At 40.2% G+C, this 26559-nt stretch overlaps 1 protein-coding gene across 1 annotated transcript in view; it reads left to right on the top strand.

Annotated features, from left to right (window-relative positions):
- Positions 1 to 26559, top strand: part of LOC133460710 (venom phosphodiesterase CdcPDE) — a 60539-nt gene that overhangs the window by 24060 nt on the left and 9920 nt on the right. Inside the window, exons 12-23 of the mRNA XM_061741445.1 lie at positions 4322 to 4430; positions 7902 to 8024; positions 8374 to 8405; positions 8776 to 8903; positions 10473 to 10542; positions 10683 to 10770; positions 12458 to 12630; positions 16631 to 16676; positions 22727 to 22881; positions 25127 to 25262; positions 26063 to 26140; positions 26348 to 26480. Coding sequence (XP_061597429.1) covers positions 4322 to 4430; positions 7902 to 8024; positions 8374 to 8405; positions 8776 to 8903; positions 10473 to 10542; positions 10683 to 10770; positions 12458 to 12630; positions 16631 to 16676; positions 22727 to 22881; positions 25127 to 25262; positions 26063 to 26140; positions 26348 to 26480 — 1271 coding nt within the window. The remainder of the gene's footprint in view (positions 1 to 4321; positions 4431 to 7901; positions 8025 to 8373; positions 8406 to 8775; positions 8904 to 10472; positions 10543 to 10682; positions 10771 to 12457; positions 12631 to 16630; positions 16677 to 22726; positions 22882 to 25126; positions 25263 to 26062; positions 26141 to 26347; positions 26481 to 26559) is intronic.

Here is a 26559-nt window from a genome sequence, read left to right on the forward strand (position 1 = left end):
CCTTCTTTCTCCCATCATCTTTCTTTTCTCCCTTCCTCTTCTTTCTCCCTTCTTCTTTCCTTCCTTCCTTCCTTCCCTTCCCTCCGACTTCCTTCCGATCTTCCTTCCTTCCTTCCTTCCATCCTTCTTTTCCCTTCCTTCCTTCCTTCATTTTCCCTTCCTTCCTTCTTTTCTCCGTTCCTTCCTTCTTTCTTCCTTCCTTCTTTTTCCCTTCCTTCCTCTCTTTTCTCCCTTCTTTCCTTCTTTTCTCCCTTCCTTCCTTCTTTCCTTACTTCTTCCTCCCTTCTTTCCTTCCTTCCTTCCTTCCTTCCTTCCTTCCTTCCTTCCTTCCTTCCTTCCTTCCTTCCTTCCTTCCTTCCTTCCTTCCTTCTTTTCTCCCTTCCTTCCTTCTTTCCTCCCTTCTTTCCTTCCTTCCTTCTTCCTTCCTTCCTTCCTTCCTTCCTTCCTTCTTTTCTCCCTTCATTCCTTCTTTTCTCCCTTCCTTCCTTCTGTTTTCCCTTCCTTCCTTCCTTCCTTCCTTCCTTCCTTCCTTCCTTCCTTCCTTCCTTCCTTCCTTCCTTCCTTCCTTCCTTCCTTCTTTCCTTCCTTCCTTCCTTCCTTCCTTCCTTCTTTTCTCCCTTCCTTCCTTCTTTCCTTCTTCTTTCCTCCCTTCTTTCCTTCCTTCCTTCCTTCCTTCCTTCTTTTCTCCCTTCCTTCCTTCTTTCCTCCCTTCTTTCCTTCCTTCCTTCCTTCCTTCCTTCCTTCCTTCCTTCCTTCCTTCCTTCCTTCCTTCCTTCTTTTCTCCCTTCCTTCTTTCTGTTTTCCCTTCCTTCCTTACTTCTTTTTTCCCTTCCTTCCTTCTTTCCTTCCTTCCTTCTTTTCTCCCTTCCTTCCTTCTTTTCTCCCTTCCTTCCTTCTTTCCTTCCTTCCTTCTTTTCTTTCTTCCTTCCTTCTTTTCTCCCTTCCTTCTTTTCTTCCTTCCTTCTTTCCTCCCTTCTTTCCTCCCTTCTTTCCTTCCTTCCTTCCTTCCTTCCTTCCTTCCTTCCTTCCTTCCTTCCTTCCTTCCTTCCTTCCTTCCTTCCTTCCTTCCTTCTTTTCTCCCTTCCTTCCTTCTTTCCTTCCTTCCTTCCTCCCTTCATTTTCCCTTCATTCCTTCTTTTCTCCCTTCCTTCTTTCTGTTTTCCCTTCCTTCCTTACTTCTTTTTTCCCTTCCTTCCTTCTTTCATCCCTTCTTTCCTTCCTTCCTTCTTTTCTCCCTTCCTTCCTTCTTTTCTCCCTCCCTTCCTTCTTTTCTCCCTTCCTTCCTTCTTTCCTTCCTTCCTTCTTTTCTTCCTTCCTTCTTTTCTCCCTTCCTTCTTTCCTTCCTTCCTTCTTTCCTTCCTTCCTTCTTTTCTCCCTTCCTTTCTTCTTTTCTTCCTCCCTTCCTTCTTTTATCCCTTCCTTCCTTCTTTCCTACCTTCCTTCTTTTCTCCCTTCTTTTTCCCTTCCTTCCTTCTTTCCTTCCTTCTTTCCTTCCTTTCTTCTTTTCTCCCTTCTTTCCTTCCTTCTTTTCTCCCTTCCTTCCTTCTTTCCTTCCTTCCTTCTTTTCGCCCTTCCTTCCTTCTTTTCTTTCTTCCTTCCTTCCCTCCTTCTTTTCTCCCTTCCTTCCTTCTTTCCTTCCTTCCTTCTTTTCTCCCTTCCTTCCTTCTTTTTCCCTTCCTTCCTTCTTTCCTCCCTTCTTTCCTTCTTTTCTCCATTCCTTCCTTCTTTTTTCCCTTCCTTCTTTCCTTCCTTCCTTCCTTCCCTCCTTCCTTCCTTCCTTCTTTTCTCCCTTCCTTCTTTCTTTTCTCCCTTCCTTCCCTCCTTCCTTCCTTCCTTCCTTCCTTCTTTTCTCCCTTCCTTCCTTCTTTCCTTCCTTCCTTCTTTTTCCCTTCCTTCCTTCCTTCCTTCCTCCCTTCCTTTTCCCTTCCTTCTTTCTTTTCTCCCTTCCTTCTTTCCTTCCTTCCTTCCTTCCTTCCTTCCTTCCTTCCTTCCTTCCTTCCTTCCTTCCTTCCTTCCTTCCTTCCTTCCTTCCTTCCTTCCTTCCTTCCTTCTTTTCTCCGTTCCTTCCTTCTTTCCTTCCTTCCTTCTTTTCTCCCTCCCTTCCTTCTTTCCTTCCTTCATTCCTTCCTTCCTTCCTTCCTTCCTTCTTTTTTCCCTTCCTTCCTTCTTTCATCCCTTCTTTCCTTCCTTCCTTCTTTTCTCCCTTCCTTTCTTCTTTTCTTCCTCCCTTCCTTCTTTTATCCCTTCCTTCCTTCTTTCCTACCTTCCTTCTTTTCTCCCTTCTTTTTCCCTTCCTTCCTTCTTTCCTTCCTTCTTTCCTTCCTTTCTTCTTTTCTCCCTTCTTTCCTTCCTTCTTTTCTCCCTCCCTTCCTTCTTTTCTCCCTTCTTTCCTTCCTTCCTTCTTTTCTCCCTTCCTTCCTTCTTTCCTTCCTTCCTTCTTTTCGCCCTTCCTTCCTTCTTTTCTTTCTTCCTTCCTTCCCTCCTTCTTTTCTTTCTTCCTTCCTTCTTTCCTCCCTTCCTTCTTTTCTTCCTTCCTTCTTTCCTCCCTTCTTCCCTTCCTCCTTCCTTGACCCGAAGGCAGCACAAGGGTTAATAAATTAGCATTAACCACAATTTTGTAAATACAGTATTCAAATTCAATTGAATTGAATGATGATTTCTTTAACTGAGCTCATTTCCAGTGTGTCGTGGAAAAGAATTGTCTATCTCGAGTGAGCGTGGTGAGCTAATAAAACTGCAAACGTCATGGGTGGCCCAAGTTCAGAGAATTGAACATGTCATTTGCAAAACGTACATCTGAAGCGTCAACGCAGGAGTGACGCAGAACCATTGACAGCGTGACGATCCCAACAGAACAAGAATTCTCTAGACTAAATATTAAATGCTTCCCATAACATTTATTTGCAGCTGTTTGGGAAGGTTATACCAAAACTTTTTAAGAGTCTAAATTTAGTGTACTCAGAGTGCCAGGAAATAAAAGGTGAGACTACCTTACCAAAAACACAGGGAAGGAGTCTTTACGTCATTATGTCGATGTAAGGGTCTAATGTAAAACAAAACCTAAGTTCACCACTGATTGTTAATGAGACCGTGTCACGCTGTATTTAAAACTGTTTACAAGTCGCAATAGCTAGCTTGGGTCATCATCATCTCCTGGTAATGACTTCCTTGACCACACGCATTCTGTGTCTACTGACAAAAATCAATAAACATACCACATGTACATACACTCACAACCCACTTTTATAGCAGAGCTTCATTCTTTATTATGATTCCGGAATATATTCGATAGAGCTGTAACTCATGGATGAAATGATACGTATTTCCCACTAGTTCATCATGGGGATGTATTGTATAAAGCTTAAACATGTGGCAAAACAAAAAATAAGGCAAACAATCTTCATCCGGCTTTTTCTTCCCATCTGCATACCGTTCAGTACCACTTACGCATTTCTTCCTACTGTAAATGGACATGTAAACACTTTATGGAAAACGTTGTAAACTTAACATTTAGGTTGATTGCAGTCCGATCAAGTGACACAGCTGAAGTTTCGCCTGAAGACACTGTTGGCTAAACATGTTATTGAGTCATTTTTCAGTGTTCTGACACTGGAGCATTTACAGTTACAACGAGGTCAGTTCTTTTTGCCGCTTACGCTTTTAAAATGTCATTTACGAGCTGTTTATGGAACATTCAAAGTCTTTCAGAGCTTCAGATTTCAGGTTAATGAAAACTCCATTAACTTAAATCAAATTGAGTTTAACGGTTTTGTTTTGTACATTAAACAAGTCCATATGCAAAACCCTCCATTTACAGGGCAAAAAGAAAAGTACTTTACAAGCGACATAGTTAGTAAGATGTCAACCTGACCCAAACTGATTCTGTCTGAAGAACAAAAACGATTGACATCTGAATTCATCATGTGATCTGATCATTGTTTTGCAGCACTTGGACTGAATGTGCTCCAAACCAGCGTAATCAGTCCCAGCTCAGCTTTTGACTCATTGTAAAGTTGAATCTAGTACTTTTGAAATCATATGAGTGAAAGTCTAGATTTGGCTTTCTAAGATATGAATGGGTAACCAGTTTTTTACACTTACTTTCATTCATATTTTTCTTATCTTATTTGTTGTCACCATGTGCTCGCCCACTCATATTGATCTCAATTCATTCAATGGCCTCTTTCACCTTAATATTAATGAATCCAATCACATTTCTATCATATAATGTATGTTGCTTGTCCTTGTCCAGATAATCTAACCCCTGCTCAATTTTTGTGGCTTCTTCTTTTTTCTGTTTTGTTTCACTTATTTCCTACAGGTGGTGGTGTCACTTCAGGGTGTGGATAAGATCATTGGGCAACTCATGAATGGCCTCAAGCAGCTTGGTCTCCATCGCTGCGTCAACGTCATCATTGTTGCTGATCACGGTAATTCAAAACATACATGAACCTGTTCCCCCCGACGGACCCGGTACCGGGTCCACCAGCTGCATGGTGCATGTGTTTAGTTTAGTTTAGTTTAGTTTATTTGCACATAAAAAGTATACAACCGCCAAAAATTCAGACAAACAGTATGTAGAAAAAAAAGGAAACAACAAAAAAAAAAGAAATACAATGTAACAGAAAAAAATGTGGAGGAGGAACCAAAAAAACCCATAAGGGCTTGTCGAGTGGTCCTCCTTTAATGAAACAAACAATATCTACAGAGATATGTACAACATAGGACAACTAAGGAGAATAAGCTAAATGAATAGAAAAACAGGAATCTGATGAGGATGTGCACAGAAGTTCTGGAAATTAGTTGTTAAACTTTGCTAAGCTGGGTTAGCAAAAAAGTTGTGATTTGTTTTTTGAAATTATTTGTGCTCGAGCATTCTCTAATATTGAGTGGTAAGGTGTTCCAATAAAGAGAAACTCTGAACCTAACTGAAAATTGGGAAAAAGTAGTCCTGAAAAGGGTGGGATGGAGATAGTTTGCAGACCTAGTAGTAAAGTGATGAATTTCGGAATTGAATTGAAATAAAGAATGAAAACAGGTTGGAAGTAGCTTGTGGATGGATTGATAGACAAAAAGACAAATCTGAAAAACATTTACAGCAGAAATAGGGAGAATACTTGAGGATTGGAACAATGGGGTGGATCTAGTAAGTCTATTGGAAAATGTAATCATTTTGATAAAACGGAAAATGCGTTTGTGGGTGGAAAAGTTACTCAAGTGCTGTCAGGGTATTTCCTTTCAACTGTTTCTCAAACAAGAAGCACTAAAGCCAATATGTCAAAACTCCCAGTACGTTTTGTCATCAAAGTATTTGATTTATAACAACTTCAAAATACATATGCAACAAAGACTGCGTTTCCATGCATCAATAACCCTTTTAAAACCCGAATATTGGCAATAACCTGAATTTGCACGGCCATGTAAACACCAATAACCCCTTTGAATAACCAGAATTTGCTCCCCCTGGGTTACTCCTTTTAAAACCCGAATATTCGGTCATGTAAACGCCTAACGGGATATCCCCATCAAACGGAAGATTAATTTGTTTTCTGCGCATGCTCTGTTCACAAGGAATCCTGGTCTCTTGAGTCCAGGAAGTTCTTATAAACACAGAGAAACGCAAGACCAGAAGGAGACTAATCACTTCATAAATGTAATGAAGGATATGAACATTTCTGCATTTGTAGACGGTAGAAAGAACCGGGATAGCCAGATTTACAAGAAGGTGGGCGAAAAGTTGCGCAAAGCAGCATTTGTTTTGATTTTAAATAAATATTAATTTAAATAAATATTACAAAAAAAATAAATAAATAAATAAAAAAAAAATATTTACAATAAATATTGTTAATATTTTATGGAGAAGGGGCGGGATTAAATAAATTATACTTCTTCCCACACCTTTTCGGACATTCAAGTGAAATTACTGTGCTGTTTTTTTGTTTTATTTTGTTTTGTTTTGTAAAATTGTCTTGATCGGCCATTTTGTATTATTATTTCTGTTTTACTTGTTCATATTTACGTTATATATCATTTGCATGTTCGGAATAAATCATTAACTAACTAAACTAAAATTTGGATACAGGAAGAAGAAGCGGAAATGACAGGAATTGCGTCATCACGTTCTCCGTGCGTCGCTGGTTTGATCGAGATATCCCGAATGATTAATTACCATGTTTACAGGGATAACCCTGCTTGCTCACGCATGTAAACGGAATATTCTGAATGTTTCAGTAACCGGAATATTAGCAATAACCGGAATTTTGAATGCATGTAAACGTAGTCGGTGATGGCGCCCCCAACATGAGCAACACCCGCAACAAAACGCAACTGAATGCAAGATCAATTTTCTCCACCCCAACGTATTAGGTATCATATGAAACTAGAAAATGCTACACTTTCAGATGATACCGAACATAATCTTTTCTGGGCCGACCACTTCATGCCAATTTCAAAATAAATCGAAAGCCAAAATTCACATTTCACAGCCAGCACATCAGCGTGTTCATCACACACTACGTCAGAAAATCCCAAAACTCCGTCCAAATACAGTATATTTCATTTCCTTACCGTTTCGTTGTCATTTTCTATCCACACCATTCTTTGACCAGAATTCACGGCTTAATCCTTCATTTGTTTTTGATGGAAAGTCCACCAGGAGTCTAGCCAAGGTTACTTTTGTTCAGAAAAACAAGCCACTCTTTCATCTGCACTTTTACACTCTAGCTCCTCAGCTCTACGTCGTACCTCAGAAAAAACAAAGACAGTGTGGCTAAGGTTTGAAATGGTATAAGAAAGAAACAGTGATTTGATAAAGTTAATTTTGTCTATGGATTTACAATTTAATTTTCTAATTCACACTCAAGTCACACTTCCCCTTTTAACATCACCGATAAAAGACGGGTCACACACACCATCTTGTGATGCTGATGAAGGCGAAAGGATCGCCTAAACATGTCGGTAATAGGCATGGGACGATATGAAAATTTCATATCACGATATTAGTGGACAAAAATATCACGATTACGATATTATCACGATATTAGCGTGTCGCTTATAAAATTCTTAAAATGCAAGGAAAAACACTAACCGTGGATCCACTGGTTCCTTCAGAACATTTATTCTCAAATCATTCTCAACACAGTGACACTTGAGGTAGAGAACAAATAGTGTACTGTAAATGTTATGCATTACAAAGTGTAAACTATAGTACCGGTACTTATTTGAACTTTCTTTTTTTGTAAGAAAATACTTCCCTGAGAGTCGAAAGAAATAAGTGACAAATAGAAATAAAGTGACAAAGTAGAGCCAAATGCACACTGATTGTATTACTACAACCGGGCGAGTGAATTGACACTTTCTTCCAAAAAAAAAAAAAAAAAAAAAAAATAATTTTGGCGATAATTACAGTACCCCACGATAACGTTATTGCGGCAGTTTTTTATCGCGATATACGATAATATCGTATATCGCCCCATGCCTAGTCAGTAATTAAAAAACCTAAAACGAATTTGTCAAAAAGAATTAGCAAGTTAAACTGAAAGAGACAAGCTGTGGTTTTTCATTGTCGAGCACTCAGTAAACATCCATCAAGCATTCATCAAGAATGGATACAGAAGGTTAATTCCGGTGTTAGCAAAGATTTCCATTACAGTTTACAAAACGTAAATACACTAAATTGTGTAATTTGGCGGTTTACAGTAGATTACATTCTTTCCCGCCAGTAATGACGCACACTAATGAAAGATGAATGAATAGCGAGGGGCCCTTCTTTGTGTAACTGATGTTTGGCGGTTTCCTTGGACACCATTTGTTTGTTCCATTCCGTCCCTTTGAAAAACCGTTTCAGCAGTGGTATGTAGCGCAACACAAAAGTTTAAAGTAACAGCCCAATCCTGCTGCAGGTATGGAAGAAATGAGCTGCGACAGGAAGGAGGCGATGCAGGAAATGGTGGGAGACACCAGCACTTATTTCGTTATCGAGGGGCCGTTTGGACGAATCAGGGCGAAGAACCCGGACACAGTCTGTGAGTGAATGCAAATGATTTGATGAAACACAAAGTTAAGAACAGCTGTGAGTAGTTCTCAAAAGTTTGAAAGACTTTATATGCTTTATATTATATTTCCAAGGTGTGAGGAATCATTTCACGAAAACATGATTGTTTAGCTATCTGCATTGATAGTTTTTCTTTTCATTTTGTTGTTTTTGGATCAAAATAAAGAACGTGTTCTAGTACGTTGTTCAGCCATCTATGAAATGAGTGAAGCACTCCATTCATGAGCTTTATGTGTTCAAGTTAAAATACTTTTATTTGAATTTTACTGCATAAACAAGTTTCTTTTGGTAGTGACGGAAATGTTTTCCCCTCTCAATAGTGGACTCGGCTGGACTTGTGGCTAACATGACTGTAAGTATGAAATGTTCCAACTAATAGGCCTGTAAGTTTTACAGCCAGTGTGGAAACATATATTTGGAAGTTGAATATTAAAATAAAAAACAAAGAAAAAATTGTGTCTGTGTTTTTGGTCTTTTTCTTTTTTTGAAAGAATCATTTATTGTAAATATGCTTAAAATTTTACTAAATCGAAATATAAAATTCTATACACTGTGATGTTACAGTATGTTTATAATGATGTAAAACAGATTACTAATGATTTACGATAAGCACTTTTGGTGGCTTTCTTTGTGTACATGTTGCCTATTTTAGTTCTCTTTCAATATTTATAATGTTTTTTTTATTTTTTTGTTTGTTTGGTTTTTGTTTTTGGTCATTTCAGTGTAAGAAAAAAGACCAAAAGATCAAGCCATACCTGAAAGCCAACTTGCCGAAGCGCCTCCACTTCGCCAACAGCCGACGCATTGAAGACATCAGTATCTTGGTTGAACCAAAATGGCTTTTTGAGAGGTATGCAGACACACAACTTCAATCTGGGCAAACAAAAGTCCGGTCTGGGCTTAAAAAGAAAAAGAAAGAAAGAAAAATAAAAAATGGTGTAATTGTCATGATCTGTATACTCACACACTTAAGATGGCTCAAGGTTACAAGTGTCCCAACAAACAGTCACACAGAGTCATCAGTTGGTCTCTGGACCCATTGGACAGGAAAAACCTATCCTTGCTGGCCAACCATCCAATCTAGAGGGTTTCTTTTATTCTTATCAACCGTCTTGGGGTGACACACAGTTTTAAAAATATCTATTACAGAGCAACTTCAACTGTTATCTTTGGCCTACTAGTAGTGCTGAGCCTTCAGGTGAGCAAATTGTTGTTTTTTATTATTTTAGGGGCAAAAATACTTTTATTTGCAGCTACTGAGGTGTTATTTGACTAAAAGAAAGAAAAGCACATCAAATGTATTGTGTATGTATATATATATATGTATATATATATATATATATATATATATATATATATATACATATATATATACAGAGGTGTCAAGTAACGAAGTAAAAATACTTTGTTACCTTACTTAAGTAGAAATTTTGGTTATCTATACTTCACTGCAGTAATTATTTTTCAGACGACTTTTTACTTTTTACTCTTTGCATTTTAAAAACAGCCTCGTTACTCTATTTCATTTCGGCCTTTAAAAAAAAACTATCCAGTTAAATTGCTCCATAGAGTGAATTTGGTTGTGGTTTTGGCACGGATGTTCTTGTCCAGTTTTGTTGTTTGTTGCCCTCAGATTCCTGCAACTAAACTTGGATGTATATTCCAATAAAGGTTAGGATAAATGATAACATGCCTCTGAAGTTTGACTTTTTGCACCATTACAATACTTATAGGCAACTAGTCATCATATCTCCTGCTCTCTGAAACACATGTTAATGCTCAATAGTACACATATATGGTTCTTTAATATATTTGCATTATACTAAGATGCATTCATTTTCAATGGCTTTTGTCCTAAATGGCTTTTTCCCCCTTACATTACTTTTATTTTTATACTTTAAGTAGTTTTGAAACCAGTACTTTTATACTTTTACTTTAGTAGAAAACTGGAGTTGATACTTCAACTTCTACAGGAGTATTTTTAAACTCTAGTATCTATACTTCTACCTGAGTAATGAATGTGAATATTTTTGACACCTCTGTCTTTGGCATACTAGTAGTGCTGAGCCTTCAGGTAAGCAAATTGTTGTTTTTTATTCTTTTAGGGGCAAAAATACTTTTATTTGCAGCTACTGAGGAAAGTAAAGAAAAGCACATCAAATGTATTGTATTGTATTATATACATATATATATATATATATATATATATATATATATATATATATATATATATATATATATATATATATATATAATGAAACAGTAGTTCCCAGTTATGGTGAATGATAAATTGATACTAAAACAACAAACATGAATGGCATATCCCACCTTGTCCTTTTTAGACTACTGTATATCTTGAGCATTTCACTGTTTGGCGTATATGTTTGTATAGCTATTAAAAGTCTTCTTGTTCTCACAGAAATCCAGGATCGCTCCTATTCTGCTCCGCTGGGAATCACGGCTATGACAACGATGTAGAGAGCATGCTAGTGAGTGCTGAGGATTCACTCTCTAATCTGCTTTAGTTTTTTCAGATAAAAAGCACCTTGGCTTTTATCTTCTGCTTGGCAGCTATTGCAAAAACAGACAGATGTTTGCTTTTTTTACTTATTTACATATTTTCTTACAGGCCATGTTTCTCAGTTATGGACCCAAGTTTAAGTACCGGAGTAAGATTGAACCCTTCTCTAACATTGAGCTATACAATATCATGTGTGGTGAGTACTTTATTTTTAATATATTTATAATTATTCACTATCATATACTGGACTTTGACTGAGGCCCCAACCAGAGATGACAATGTTTCATGAAAATATAAGATATAGCGCAACATGCATATTTTTCGGGAAAATAATGACCTAAATCCAGTCGCTCAAAAATGCTTGTTGCAACAGGAAGAAAATATACTGTATAACCCTCAGCTATTTCATTTTGTTTTAAATGTATAACCTAGATGTGACAAACACACTAAGTCCTTGGCACAGTCCATAAAACTAATTTAATGCTCTTCACACAGCCCCTACTGTTCCCTTTCTGTAAATCACTCAGGTCAAATTTAGTACCACATCAGTGTGTGATTACACTCAACCTCCCCGTATCTGAATAACCCCAGAATAATTTGAGTCACTCCTCGTTTCCAATTGCTTTTGTGCACTTGTGTGATACTTCCACAAGTACATGCATCCCTATGGAAACCATCGTCATCTCAGATTTACTTCTGGATCTTTCTCCGTTCTTGTTAACGTTTGAAACTTTCACAAGTTGCATTATGAATAATATTCTCATTGGAAGTCTGCATCTAGTCATGTACAAGCAAAGTCGCTTATGTAGAAGGCTTCCAGTTGTGGCCTCTTAGGCATGAAACAGAAAGATATCCTAAACTGTATCAACAAGTAGAAATAATGTAAAGGATGTAATAATTTAAGTGTGTATTCTTGTGTGTTACCCTGCGAGTTGGGGTGTGATGCCTTCAAGTAGGCTATTTTTCCAGTAGCATAAAGACTGAACTGCCTTCAGTTCTCTGAAACACATTTTCCAAGTCCTATTTGCCAAGTGGGAACTATGTACACCAGTCCAAATTGAGCGTGGGCTACTTGGCACTGAGAAACAGCGAACGTGCTGTGCTGCCATGCACCGATGGCTGGAGTAGCAGTAAGAACTATCAGGCTTTTTAAAAACAAACTTCTGTCACTTGTTTGATAATGCAGTGAAATTGTGTTGACTAAAAGTGTAGGATATTATGATCTAGCAACAAGTATCCTCGTTAGCTTTAGCATCCAGCCAACCCATCCGTAAAGGAATTATACTTCCTTGTGTTTCACACAGTGCACCTGAGGGAGATGCTGGAGGTGTGAACAGCTCTAACAATCCCCCCCCCCAACACACACACACACACACACACACACACACACACACACACACACACACACACACACACACACACACACACACACACACACACACACACACACACTTCTGTTCTTCTGTTAGGCAGAAGAGAAAATAGTGAAACATTATGCCCTTCTGCCTATTGCAGAATAAAGGCGCTGGGGGGCAGAGCGAACTGATTGTGTGTATTATTTTGTTTCATGTAGATTCAGATTCAGACGACTTTATTAATCCCTTATGGATCTTCCCTCGGGGAAATTGACATCTCCATCTCACTCACACAGCACTGTCAATACAAATCAAAACACCCCAAAAACCAAACACCCATATAAAGATAAAAATATAGAAAATAAAGATAGAAATAGAAATTATAAAAAATTAAAATAAAAACTGCAGTGCCATACATAGAATTATATGGATAGAAAAGACATAAGTGTTATGTAGTATTGCACAAGGTTATTGCACTGTCCTGGTTTTTGTTGTTGGTCAGAATGACTGACTGACTGACCCCCACAGATGTGATGGGAATCCATCCCGCTGACAACAATGGGACGCACGGAAGTATGAATCATGTTCTGAGGGAGCCCCACTACGAGCCCACACGCCCTGCAGAGCAGAGTACGCCCGCTCAGTGCCCACTACTCAGCCTGGACCCTGAAGACGCCCTGGGGTGCTCCTGCCCAGCCTTGGTGGGTACTGCTGTATCCACATATTATACACTTAGGTCAGACTGAAATAAGAGAAGAACGTTTCATATTCACATTTGCACAAACCTTGAACAAAGTACATAGCAATATAACGATGGTTCATGGCTTGTTCAGAGTTGAGGGTGTTTGTTTTTTTTTTCTGCAGCGAACAGATTTAAAGGTGCTGATACTTCGCAGGCATAGATTTGGTCTCATTTATGCCCGTGATTTATAACCAGATTTACTTACGCTCCCAGCTTTTCGTAACCCAGGATCAACAACAATCAGCTCTTGGACTAATACATTACTTTTTATAATAAGAAGCTGGTGAGAGTCACAGTCAGCTGTTTTTATACTCAGTAAGGTGCTGAGAAAAAACACGTTCTCAGATTGAAAATAAACAGCATTCTTGGGAAAGGCCTTCTGTCAGAGAGAATAATAATAAATTGTATTTATAATGCACTTTACATTACTGAGAATCTCAAAGTGCTAGAGTTTGATAATTAAAAAGAAATAAAATCAAGATAAGAGAAAAAAGGGATAAAGAGTCGAATCATAGCAGAGAAGAGAATAAAACAAGTAAAAACAGCAACTAGGAAAAGAAAAAACAGAATTGTTTAGGGATAAAATACTTTGCTAAAAAAGGTTTTAAAGCGGCACTATGTAACTTTTCCACCTTAATATCATATTTCCAGAGTCATTGTGATGGTACATCAACTTCCAACAGGTTTAATGACACCTCTGTCATGGTCTGAGGGGTCTGTATCGCCTTCACTGGCACTATGTAACTTTGAGGAGCATGGTAGGAACCCTGCCACACTAAAAAACTACACATTTTTACGGCTTTGACTGCTTTACGGCATACGTTACTTCCCGCTCCTTCCCGATTCGCAGTCGAGACGAAAATGGGCGGGGCGTGGAGCGCAGCTCTGCAGAAGCTGGTAAACCGTTGCTGCGTTACGGCTGCAGCAGCTCCACACAACAGACGTGGGGAAAATATCGCTAATGGTTTAACTTTTCACCACTTTCCTGCTCGGAGGCAGAACCACGGAGGCCAAGTATCTGATATAACAGAGTAAAAGAGTGAAAGACTCGTCGGCTCGGTTGGATCGCGGCTGTAACGACCAAACATAACGTTCCACACAGTAAACCACAAACACTCACACAGACCGGGTCGGATCAAAACACGGGTTTTATTCCCCACTTCTCCAGCTAAACGCAGTTGCTGGCCAGCTCACTGCGGTGCGATTAACCCCAATCTTCAGATAAAACTAGTTTGTTGAGGAAAAAATATTAACTCTTATTTGTAGCTGCAGAGGAAAAAAATAATCTCACGAGGAAAACAAAAATATTGCTCACGCCTCGGAGCCTCTCCAGCATAATATAGCAGTCAAAAAAAAAAGAAAAGAGAAGTAAGAGTAATACAAAACATGTACTGTATGTTGTACTATTATACAAATTTATTGAAACACATGGCGAGTCAAACATTTACCAAAGCAGCTGCCAAACACTCCTAAACAAGGTAGCCGGAGACGGTGGTTCTGCAGAACTGCGGCAGTAAATCCTTCTAAAGAGTGCAGCTCTGACGAGGAGCTTCATTCTTCAGTAGGGATTTCATATGGATCCAAACCGTTAATAATCATTATTTTCTCCATATACTGCTCCCTGGCTTCCTTGTTTAAGGTATCCCGGTAAATTCCAGTTCCTTTCCAGCAGTTTAACATCTTTTTTTTGCGTTCCGTCTGTTCACTTGGTGAAACAGAAAAGTAGTTTTGAAAGTCCGTCCCGTCTTCATTCGCTATCAAAACAAATGCACGCGACGGGACAGGATCTTTCCGGCAGTATGCGCTGGTGCTCATGGGAAACGTAGTGTTCTTTCTGGTAAAGCACTACCGCTTTTGTCCAAAAGATGTCGCCAAACTCAACAAAAGCTGGAAGTTACGTGCTGCTTTACGTCCTCTTTTAAAATTGTCCGAGAATAGTAGTTGGTTAAACTTGGCTAAATGTGAAACGTCCCTCACAGATTTGCATAAAAAAACTTGTTAACCTGGAACCGGTGGCTTTTAGTTGCATAGAAAACCTGGAGTATTTGTCATGTATGACTCTACATTCTCAGTCTAACACACTCATTGTTGGAGTGCCAACTCCACCATTGAAAACCCTTATTCAACAATTCTTTTTTTATAATGAATCATAAAAAGTTTTCAATTTAATAAAAAAAAGACGTTTCACTAATAGGTTCTGACTTTCAGGACAGCTCATGCCATTTATACAATCTATGATTCAGAAATGTTTATTGAGACATTTATGATATATATCGCTATCAAAGGCCCTTCCTTCCTGCAGCAGTCAGACTTCACCATCAGCACTGCTGTCACGGTTTGGTTTCAGTTTCCTGTTTTATTTTGAACCCCGTGTCTGTCGGTGCGTCCAAAATCCCGTACTAAAAAGTACTAAAAAGTATACTTAAATTTGGCACACTTTTGAGTAAATATCAGTAGTGTGCATTAATTCGGACGTACTATTAAGAGCGCACAGGTCACTTCTGGCCGAAACAAGATGACATTATATAATATTATTATATACGAATATTATAATATTAATGTTATGTAATAATATTATTATTCTTGGTATTATACTTATGACATATACGTATCACTTAGCAACCAAATGCTGCTGCATTGCATTATGGGAAGTTTCTGCTCAGCTAGTGTGTCCATCAATCCACACTCAAAAAATTCTCCGGAATGAGTATGGATAGAGCATAATATTGAGTACGTTCTAATGTTTCGGACACACTTAAAAATCTTGCACACTCATTTTGCATACTCATTAGGGTGGAAGTATGCAATTTCGGACGCAACCTGTGTTAGAATTTCTATCTTGACTTCCCTGGTTCCCATCTGCCCTGATTGTCTGAACCTCTGTCTCATCAACCGTTCTGTGTATATCTAGTCTTGTCTTTCCCTTGCTCCCTGCTGGTCCGTACTGTTTCCTCCCTCCGTGAGTGCTGTCAAGGTTTTTAGATTTTTGCTCTTGTGTTTTGTTGATCCTGCTCAGCAGCGCTTTTGTTTTATTTTTGGATTAATAAATCACCATCTTTTGGAACTCTTGCCTCCTGGTCTGTCCTGCGTTTGGGTCCTAACAAATCCAACTGCCCCCAGTAGAGCTCCCAGTAGAGCACACACTGAGACTTAAAGGGGAGCTATTATGAAAAACAGGTTTTCTTTTGCTTTAACATATATAAAGTGGTCTCCCCTCAGCCTGCCAACTCAGATAAGGAGGAAAGCAACCAAATTCTGCAGTGTCTGTACAGCCGCCCGGATGAGCCGTCCAGTGTGATGTGGATCTACGAGCCGTTCAGATTCTGCTCCCTTTCGTTACGTAACCAAAATGCAATTTGCATCGTTTGGCCTCCGATGCGTGATACCACGTCCTCAACTCCTCCGGCCGGAGCTTCCGCCATTTTTTCGTAGCGGTGTATCGCGTCATTCAGGCAGCCAATCAGCACATGCCTCATTATCATAGCCCCGCCCACTCAGAATCCCCCATAGATAATGAGGTTAGAGAATGGGATGATAAAGACTTTTTCTGTTGCTGCTGTTGTAACAAACATTTCTCCACTGAATCATAATCACTTTATTCGCCAAATGCAGGAATAAACACCCAGGAATTTTACTTGGCATCCAGCGCTAAACATGTAATAAAACGAGTGAACAATAAGATTGCACTGTGAGACAAATAAAATAATTCTTATTTGGAGGTTTTCCAAATCTTCTTAAACCAGGATACAAGACACCCTGATGGGCTGACTTAAAGAGTCTTCTCTTCAAGTCAAGCTTCTCTTTTTTTTTATTATTAAAAAAGATTAACCTCTGTATGGAAAATGCATAATGTTGTGAACCTTTAGCTGGGATTTAGTAGATTTTAATATGACTGATTTGCTTTTTAAAGTTCTTTTAAATTTGTGATGTGAATTGTGAACAGTGTTTTCTCTCTTTAGGATGGAAGTGCCATCAACAGTCGTTTGAATCTTACTGCAGAGGAACGTGAGTAGTTTTACAGCTCCTTCTCTTAAGTAGTTGAGAAATTGGTAAACTGGATGGTTTGTTTTTAAGGCGAGTAAATATTTACCCTACAGTTATTCTAAAGAGTGGTTCGACCTAAAACAAGAAGGATTAAGAAAATAATAGTCTTTGTCAGGGGGATGTTTAAGTGTGTTTTATTATTGGTTAAATATAAATGTCCCAGGCCAAAACATGGTCAAGGTTCCAGGGGCGGTCCTTGGGGCCGGGCCGACCGGCGAGACAGTTCGGGGGCCCCCCCATGGGACACGGCACGCGGATCAGGAGGTCGGTCTCGGGGCGTAGCAGGCAGGTCAGGACGAACCTGAGGAGCCGGCAGGATGCGAGGAGCTGGTTTCGGGGGACAAAGGATCCTGAGCTGGCTGAGGGGGAACCCGGGTCCTCGGAGCTGGCTCGAGGGGGAACCCGGGTCCTCGGAGCTGGCTGAGGGGGAACCCGGGTCCTCGGAGCTGGCTCGAGGGGGAACCCGGGTCCTCGGCGCTGGCTCGGGGGGGAACCCGGGTCCTCGGCGCTGGCTGAGGGGGGACCCGGGTCCTCGGCACTGGCTGAGGGGGAACCCGGGTCGTCGGAGCTGGCTCGAGGGGGTCCGGGACCATCACAGGAGCTGGAACAGACCGGAGCTGGTGCCGACGTCTTTTCCCCTGGGGTTGAACACACCTGGGCCCCCCTCAAGCCAGGTGTGTTACCCAGAAGGGGGGGAAGAGGCTGGGGTGCGTCCGGGACCACCTCGGGAACAGAGTGAGGTGCGTCCAGGACCCCCACGAGAACAGGAACAGGCTGGGGCTGGCGCCGACGTCGTCTCCCCTGGGGTTGAACACACCTGGGCCCCCCTTGAGCCAGGCGTGTTCCCCGGAAGGGGGACTCCTCCTCCTCGACCCAGCGCATGTTCTTCGCCGACTCCCGGCAGAAGAACTCAAGCAGAGTGATGAGCTCTCCCGCTGGGTCCATCTGGTTGGTCCGTTCTGTCACAATGTGGTTTTGTTGAGGACCCAAATGCAGGAGAGCAGGAGGCAGGAGTTCCAGAAAACTCAGGTTTATTGAAAGGACAAACCAAAAACGCTGCTGCGCAGGATCAAAAGGCTGAACAAAAACAGGAATCCAAAAAACTAGATGAGGAGACATGGAGGTACAGACCAACGGGGAGAAGGGAAAGACAAGACTAGATATACACAGGGGATAATGAGACACAGGTGCGGACAATCAGGGCAGATTGGAAACAGGAGGGACAGAACTGAAAACTCAAACTGAGGGAAATGTCAAAACCCTGACAGATGTAAGCAATGAGAATAATGTCAGCTGCTGCTATGCAGGAGTGCTTCCAGGAACTGGAGGCAGATTTGGCAGTTGATTTCATTCTGTCCATCTTCTCAGATTGAAGATTCGTAGAAAACCAATTCCCAGATGTGGACCTTGTTGAGGCCAAAATTAATCTTGGTTAGTTTAAATATACTTTATTTACTTCATCCTTTATTTGAAAGAAGGTGTATATGAATTGGTTTGTGGTGGCATGGCGTTGTTTGTGTTGTATGTAATATGGACAGATAAGTTCAGAAGGAATCATTTTTTGTTTGTTTGTTGCCTTGTCTTCGTGCCCCTGCTTTCTTATGTCAGAGCTTCTGCAGTGATTTGATTAGTTGATTAGCAGCTGAAGGGAAGAGAGTGAGAGTGGGAAGCGGGACAGTTTTTTGACCGCAAAGGGCAGATCACAGAAATTATACTAAGATGCTTTTTGTCTTTTTATGGATACTTCTTGTAACAGTATATGCTGAAGCGGTACGCTAAAATTAAATTGCATCAACTTGGTCTTTTGTTTTTGACTGTGTTGACCCGCTCAGTAGCGGCTCACAAAAGTTTGAAAGAGAAGCCGCAACAGACCTTTTGGCCAGCTAGTTATTTAGAGCCCCCCCACACGCCCTCACACCTCTCCCCATCCCAAATATATCATTGCTACAAAAAGACAGTATAACAACATACCCTTAACTTAACAACCTATCAATAATAACAAATGTACTGTATGTATAAATATTACGAAAGAGTATTAGGGCCAGGCAGGAGAAAAGTAAATATTTTAATAATTTAAAGGAGGAAGATTTTTTTTCATTATGCACTTCGAAAAAAAAGTGGAAATGTCGAGAAAAAAGTCAAAATTTTGTGAATAAAACTGAAATGTTGAGAAAAAATTCTAAATTTCGACTTTATTTTTGAGATTGTATTTCAACATTAATCTTGACATTTAGACTTTTTTCTCGATGTGCACAATAAAAAAAAAATCTTCCCCTCTCAAATATTTTTTCTCCTGCATGGCCCTAATATTCTTCCGTAGGGTATAGTTTGATTGTATGAGTCAACGTTTTTTTTTTTGTTTTTTTTTATCAATCTGAAATAAATAAATATTGAATCAAAAAATTCTAACTGAAATAAACAAATCCGAGTCATGAATAGCAATCAACTACTCACTTCCACCACCTGAATCCCCCACAAAAAACTGAAAGCAGGTCTAGCAGGTCTGAAATCGGAACTAACCATGCACGTGTGCCTTTTACACATGCACGTCTTTCTCAAAAAAATATCTCAATACAAATTGATATAAAACTATAGCCAATGTCTTATATATTAGCTAACGTTCATACCCTATATATGACCAACTGGTCATTGTACCACTCTTTTTCAACAGACTGAATGCAGAGGGTTTTAACAAGGTTTCAATCAATGTTCATCAGGGCCGCTGGAAAAACCCAATCCTCCAGTCCAGACAGAGACTGGAGACGGAGATTCCTGTCTAATGTGTGGCACTTTGTTTGTGCTACGAAGTTTTATTTCAACAACGTACCCACCTTCAAATGAAGCACGAGTTTCCTCGTGTTTTGCCTTTTTTCTCTCTTGATTCGTGTTTTGGATGACACGTTGAAATCTTACCTTCTGCAGCTCTGGAGTATTGTGGAGTCACTGAACGTAAGCTATTAAAGTACAGCAGTGTTCGTTCACTTTTCTTGTTTGACATTAGCTCTAAGTGTTTATAAACGTTTAATTCCACTGTAAATATATCAAAGTTTGGCTCATCTCCACAAAAAGTGAACATTTCATCCACTTCAGCAAACCTAGAAATTAACTTGTTAGACTTAGATAGACTTCACTGACTTTCCAAAGATGCTGCTGGACCGTTACCCGGCAACCGTGCTGCTGTTTGGAATCACTGCACTCACACAGTGGTGGTTCACCAAAGTATAGTTCCTTATTCGAATCAGAATGTAAGCTGTTGTAACAAGTCACAACATGTGAATAAGAGCGTTATGCTGTGAACATTGACAGTGCGAAGGCCCTATTGTATCTGTGGGAATTCTTTTTTTTTCTCGTTTTTATTTTTCCAACGAAATGAAGGCCTTTTTGCCCCCCTAAACGTGCCCCAAAAGTCACCAAATTTTGAACGCAAGCCAGGCCTGTTTTACAAGGTAAATGAACAAGTCACAACATGTCAATAAGAGTTATGCTGTGAACAATGCTGAGCTAGGCTAGCAGGACTCTATCAGAATACAGGCACAGCTCAAAGAGCAGTAAACACTCTCTTATCAAACTCAGTGGTGGACAGAAACAAAAAGCTTATTTAATTAACAAAAATCATCCAATTAAACCTGAATTGGTAAAGTTGCCCAAATCTACTGCTTAATTTAATTCACCAAAATAGTTTTTAGTTGTGAAAATTTTTTTTATGTATCAAAAAAATCTTTCGGAACTCTTTTTTTCTATACACGAATCCAGCAAAACCCGGAAGTCGAGCGGCCGCCATTACTGCGGTGGCGGCTCCTCTCCTCCGCTCCAGCCCCATGGCTCCAGCCCATAGACATATACGTATAGATCCATGCTCCGCTCCCATGGATCTATTACTCCGCTCCCTTCCAGGCTCTCTTAATGTATTTGTATCATCGGAAAACTCCTGTCCCGGTCACGTGCATTTGTTTTGATAGTGAATGAAGACGGGACGGACTTTCAAAACTACTTTTCTGTTTCACCAAGTGAACAGACGGAACGCAAAAAAAAGATGTTAAACTGCTGGAAAGGAACTGGAATTTACAGGGATACCTTAAAGAAGGAAGCCAGGGAGCGGTATATGGAGAAAATAATGATTATTAACGGTCTGGATCCATATGAAATCACTACTAAAGAATGGAGCTCCGATGAGGATTTAGTTCTGCACAACCCACGTCTTACTACCTTGTTTAGTGTTTGGCAGCTGCTTTGGTAAATGTTTGACTCGCCATGTGTTTCAATAAATTTGTATAATAGTACAACATACAGTACATCTTTTTTATTACTCTTACTTCTCTTTTCTTTTTTTTTGACTGCTATATCATGGTGAAGAGGCTCCGAGGCGTGAGCAATATTTTTCTTTTCCTCGTGAGATTATTTTTTTCTTCTGCAGCTACAAATAGAGTTGATATTTTTTCCTCAACAAACTAGTTTTATCTGAAGATTGGGGTTATGTATGTATGTATTCTGTATCATCCGGAGCTGAGATAGTTCTGCCCTTCAATTAGAGACCTGTAATTGCGTTTTTTTTGGTCATCGGACGCCAGGCGATCAATAAAATATTCTTGGATACCTAAAATAAAACAAAACATAAACAGGTGTTGTTGTTGTTGTTTTTTTTAATGACGTAGCCTTTCCATAATGATTACATTTCGCGCTGCTAACGTCACACGTAACGTATGCTATATTACAGTGTTTAATCATACACTCCCTTATCTCCCTATTCCTCTATTCTTTCCTGCTTATCGCTCAAACAAATCATTATTTATAAATTAACATCAGCATTAATTTAAGATACCTTCATTATTTATGGAAGGCCACTGTCTAACATCATCAATCCAGCTATAATGATGCTGTAGAGCATCAGGTTACAATAACAGCGCTGCAGTGGCGATTGACACCTGCCACCGCAGCAATGGCGCTGCCGCAAGATGGCGGTACACACAAACCGTTTGCCGGATTCGTGTATAGGTTCAATTTCAATGTCAATTTTCAATTTTATTTATATAGCGTCTAATACAACAGATGTTGTCTCTAGACGCTTTCCAGAGATCCCGAACATGAACATAAACATAAACCCCTGAGCAATTATTACATAAACAATGGCAGGTAAAAACTCCCATAGTGGGAGAAAAGCCTTAAGCCAAACAGTGGCAGGGGAAAAACTCCCCTTTAGGAGGGAAGAAACCTTGAGCAGGACCAGGCTCATAAGGGGGGACCCTCCTGCCGAAGGCCAGACTGGGGGAGTCGGGGACGTCAGCAGCACAGCAGTCATGTGGAAGCAGCAGTGGGATGACCAGAGGGGGGGGGGGGGGGTGTCAGCAGCACACAGCAGACATCCACGTAGGCAGATGGAAGCAGCAACGGGATGATCGGGGGGGCGTCAGCAGCACACAGCAGACATCCACGTAAACCTGCACTCTGAGAGCGGAGAGCTCTGCCAGGAACATAAGGCACTATCAGGTCTTGTAAATACTGCGGAGCTAAGCCGTTTTGGGCTTTATATGCGAGTAATACAATTTTAAATTGGATTCTGATTTTACAGGTAGCCAATGGAGCGACGCTAACACTGGAGAGACGTGGTCTCTCCTGCTGATTCCTGTCAGTACTCGTGCTGCTGCATTCTGTATCAGCTGGAGCCTATTCAGCAAATTACTTGGACATCCTGCTAACAACACATTACAGTAATCCAGTCTAGAAGATACAAACGCATGAACTAGTTTTTCTGCATCACTCTGCGAGAGGATTTTCCTATTTTTTTCCTATTCTTTATTATATCTGAACTTTCCATTTCTCCGCTAATTTATTTTAAATTTCAGATCTTTTTCATATTCACCGCACTACTTATTTAGACAAAGTCAAAAAATACAAATCTTACATCCACTGACTGGACAACAATTGTGATGTACTGTACACCTCAGCGTGTAAAGGAACATTTCCAGCGCATATATGGAGCTGTATCTTTAAAAAGCACACTTGCTTTCTTCCAGTATCTGCTGCAGAGAAGAAGCACATGCTGTTTGGTCGTCCCAAGCTGCTGCAGCCTGACCAGCGCTACTGCATCCTCCACCAAGAGGGGTTTGTCAGTGCCTACAGCCATCAAGTGTTTATGCCTCTATGGAGCTCCTTCACAATTGAGAAGCCAGTAAGTGTATTTAATGTCTGGATCTAAAAAAAAGATAAAAGCTATTAAATTCAATAAAACCAGTTAACCCTTGTACTGTCTTTGGGTCAAAATGACCTAATTCTCCTATCTTTCCTTTTTTTCTTCCTTGTTTTCTTCCTTCCTTCCTTCCTTCCTTCCTTCCTTCCTTTTTTTCTTCCTTGTTTTCTTCCTTCCTTCCTTCCTTCCTTCCTTCCTTCCTTCCTTCCTTCCTTCCTTCCTTCCTTCCTTCCTTCCTTCCTTCCTTCCTTCCTTCCTTCCTTCCTTCCTTCCTTCCTTTTCTCCTATCCTCCCTTCCTTATTTTCTCCCTTCCTTCTTTCCTTCTTTCCTCCTGATCTCTCCTTCCTTCTTCCCTTCCTCTTTTCTCCCTTCCTTCCTTCTTTCCTTGTTTTCTCCCTTCCTTCTCCCTTCCTTCCTTCCTTCCTTCCATCCTTCTTTTCATTCTTCCTTCCTTCCTTCTTTCCTTCTTCTCTTCCTTCTTCCTTGAGCAGACAGCACAAGGGTTAAAGTCTTTGGATACACCTACTCTTTCAGAGCACAGAGCTTTTATTCACACCGAAACCTTTTCAGCATATCTATCTTAACCGCGGGTCAGGTCTAATGTAACGCGGGGTGGCGGGTCGTGGAAGGGGTTTGTTGATCACGTAACCTGAGTACAATCCACCAGGGGAGATTTTACTATTATTATTGATAAAATAAGGAAACAGCTGATGAGAGTAACAACAGCAGCAGGACGACACAGGTAGGATCTATATTTGCAAGATAAGTAACTGGGGAGACGCGGAGATCCAAAAGCAACTCAGCCTCAGAGATGAGACGACATAAACCGGCGAGTGTCCAGAACCACAAAGGATGATGGTCTATGTGTGAACAAATGGACACAAAAATGACAAACCGGGGCTTTGCAAGAAGCATAGCCCGGACAAAAACACTCCTCCCGATGATAACGTCTTCCCTCAACTCACCTTCAGGCACGAGGTGGCAGATGACACGCCATGCGTTTATATTGCCAACACACGGGGGATCCAATCTAAAAACACCTTTCGATTTTGTTGTGGCGGACACAATTACGGACCTTGCACCCATAGACATATATACGTAGACGCGTCATAGACTGACGCTGCCTATTGGAGCTGACGTTCAGCGCGGCCGCCATCTTGGATGGGTCTCCATTGCACCCCAGTGCATTTATTTCTACTGAGGAAGGTTTTGTCCCTGACTACAATAATCCATAACTCCCCGAATTTTTACCTGATTTGTTACAAACGGCAGAGATTTAGTTATGATACAGGACACTGTCACACATTAAAAAAACGTACTTCTATGCTGAAAGACTTTGTATTATGCTCTTTAACAAAGACATATGGTATGGCATATTGATAAATGTATAAATTAATACATTTTATATTTTAATAAAGAAACAAGTTTGATTGTTCATTTGAATTAATTTGAAGGGGAGAGGGGTGTGTTGTTGTATTTATTTATTTATATTTACTTATTTATGTTTTCTTTCTTTCTTATTAATATTATTTATTTATTTGTATTTAATTATTGTTTTGAAAAATTAAAAAAGGGCAAAATATTGATATTTCGGTTGTTATTGTAAATCTTTTTGTTTTCTCTTATTGCCCTCAATAAATATATCTAAGAATAAATCCAGGTCATTCCAGGGTCTTATACTACCCTGTTAGGCTTGCAACTGGGGCTGGGGAGCTAAAACCCTTGAAAAAGAACCGTTTTGCAGCTTCTTGCGTGTGCTGGCTGTAACTGTAACTCTGTAACTGTAACTGTAACTCTGTAACTGTAACTCTGTAACTCCAGTGTAGTTAATTTAGCCTGGAGTGAGGGGACCCATCCAATATGGAATTACATGCTGGATTACGTTCCAGCATGTCATGAAGCGTCTACGTATATACAGTATGTCTATGCTCGCACCCATCAGGATTGTAGGGAAGGGGGCGTGGTCACGGGGAGTTTTATGGTTGCTTAGCAACCCGTGTTCTGTGTCAGTTTCTGTTGTCAGTGGCGATTCCGTTGTCTGGAATAAAGTCCTGTTTACCAACCTCTGGAGTCGAGCTTCATCCTGCCACAATGTATCAATTTTCAGTTATTTTTAAAATGACTCAGTTTCCTTTGACAAACAGTCAGAGAAGGAAGTTTCATTTTTAGGACTCTTTTTGGAGCAAATGATTACAGCAATGAGATATTATGTTTTCGTTTTGGCAGACTGACTTGGATCCATTGCCGCCAGTGATTACAAACTGCCTGAGGGCTGACGCACGTCTGTTGCCATCACAAAGTCCCACGTGTGATCAGTATGACGCCGCTGGAAACCTGAGCCCTGCCTTCTTGTACCCACCCAGTGAGTATCAACACGCATCTGATACTTCTAACTTCACAAGATACAACAAGAAGTCAGGATGTTGTAGTCAGGAAATATGATTTATGATGAGTAAAGTTGAGTATTCAGTGTTTTAAAAGTGCCCATAGCTCTTTTCAAGACCAGGTGATGACCTCATTTTATCTTTTTCTTATCTCGCAGACTGATATGATGTTGCAAACAAAAACATTAGTCATGAAGAAATCACTGGAATCACATTAAAAATAATAATAATAGTAATAATATAATTTTATTTGTTTGGCGCCATTTGCTCCTCTATCATCTCAAAGGAGTGGAAATCGTGGTGTCTGTCGGCTTCAACAGAAGCTTTTCTTGGTTAGCAGATAGAAACGAGAAACCCCCTTTGAAGACACAATGAGCTGTGTGGAAAATAAATGTTGAGAACAACAGGGCTCAGAGCAGCTTCACTGTTCAACTAAAAGCCTCATTTCTCAGCCTCTGAAAAATATGGAAATAAAACTCAACTGAGAACTTGTGTGCAAAGTCTTAGACATTCAGGTCGCAAAGTATTATATTTTGAATTTGGATCATGGCTGGGAACACCTCAGAAGCGGTAGAGGAGGGAAGTCTAGGCGGACCCAAACTTAGTTAAGTGGGGATGGATGGATGGATGGATGGATGGATGGATGGATGGATGGATGGATGGATGGATGGATGGATGGATGGATGGATGGATGGATGGATGGATGGATGGACGGACGGATGGACAGACAGACGGACAGATGGAGCTTCTCAACAGGTTTCTTGTTGTGCTTTTACAGATCTTAACATTACAGTGGACCAGCAGTATGATGCGTTGCTGATGAGCAATGTAGTTCCAATGTACCCAGGATTTAAGAGTAAGTCCGTATTTAACACAACTGTTAAAAATAATTAGTAATGATCAATAATTAATCTTTAATGCAATACACCACTGAATTGTAGTTTTGCTCGGGAATTAGGCCTAATGTGCACCAGGAAACACATTTCTCTCATCTCTGCTTTTCAGTTTTTTCTCATCTTTTGTTTACATTCTTCCCATTTCTGATTTGAATCCCCTCTTCCAGGGATCTGGGACTACTTGCACAACACGTTACTGAAGAAATATGCATCTATATACAATGGCATCAATGTGGTAACTGGCCCCGTCTTCGATTACAACTATGACGGCCGTTATGACAGTCTGGATCAGATACAGCAGTGAGTTTCATTTCCTGTTATGAATGTAATATTATCCGGGGAAAAACCTTAAACTTTGCTGAATGTAAGACAAATAAGA

Source organism: Cololabis saira, chromosome 15 (genome assembly GCF_033807715.1).
Source record: "Cololabis saira isolate AMF1-May2022 chromosome 15, fColSai1.1, whole genome shotgun sequence".
Classification (NCBI taxonomy): domain Eukaryota; kingdom Metazoa; phylum Chordata; class Actinopteri; order Beloniformes; family Belonidae; genus Cololabis; species Cololabis saira.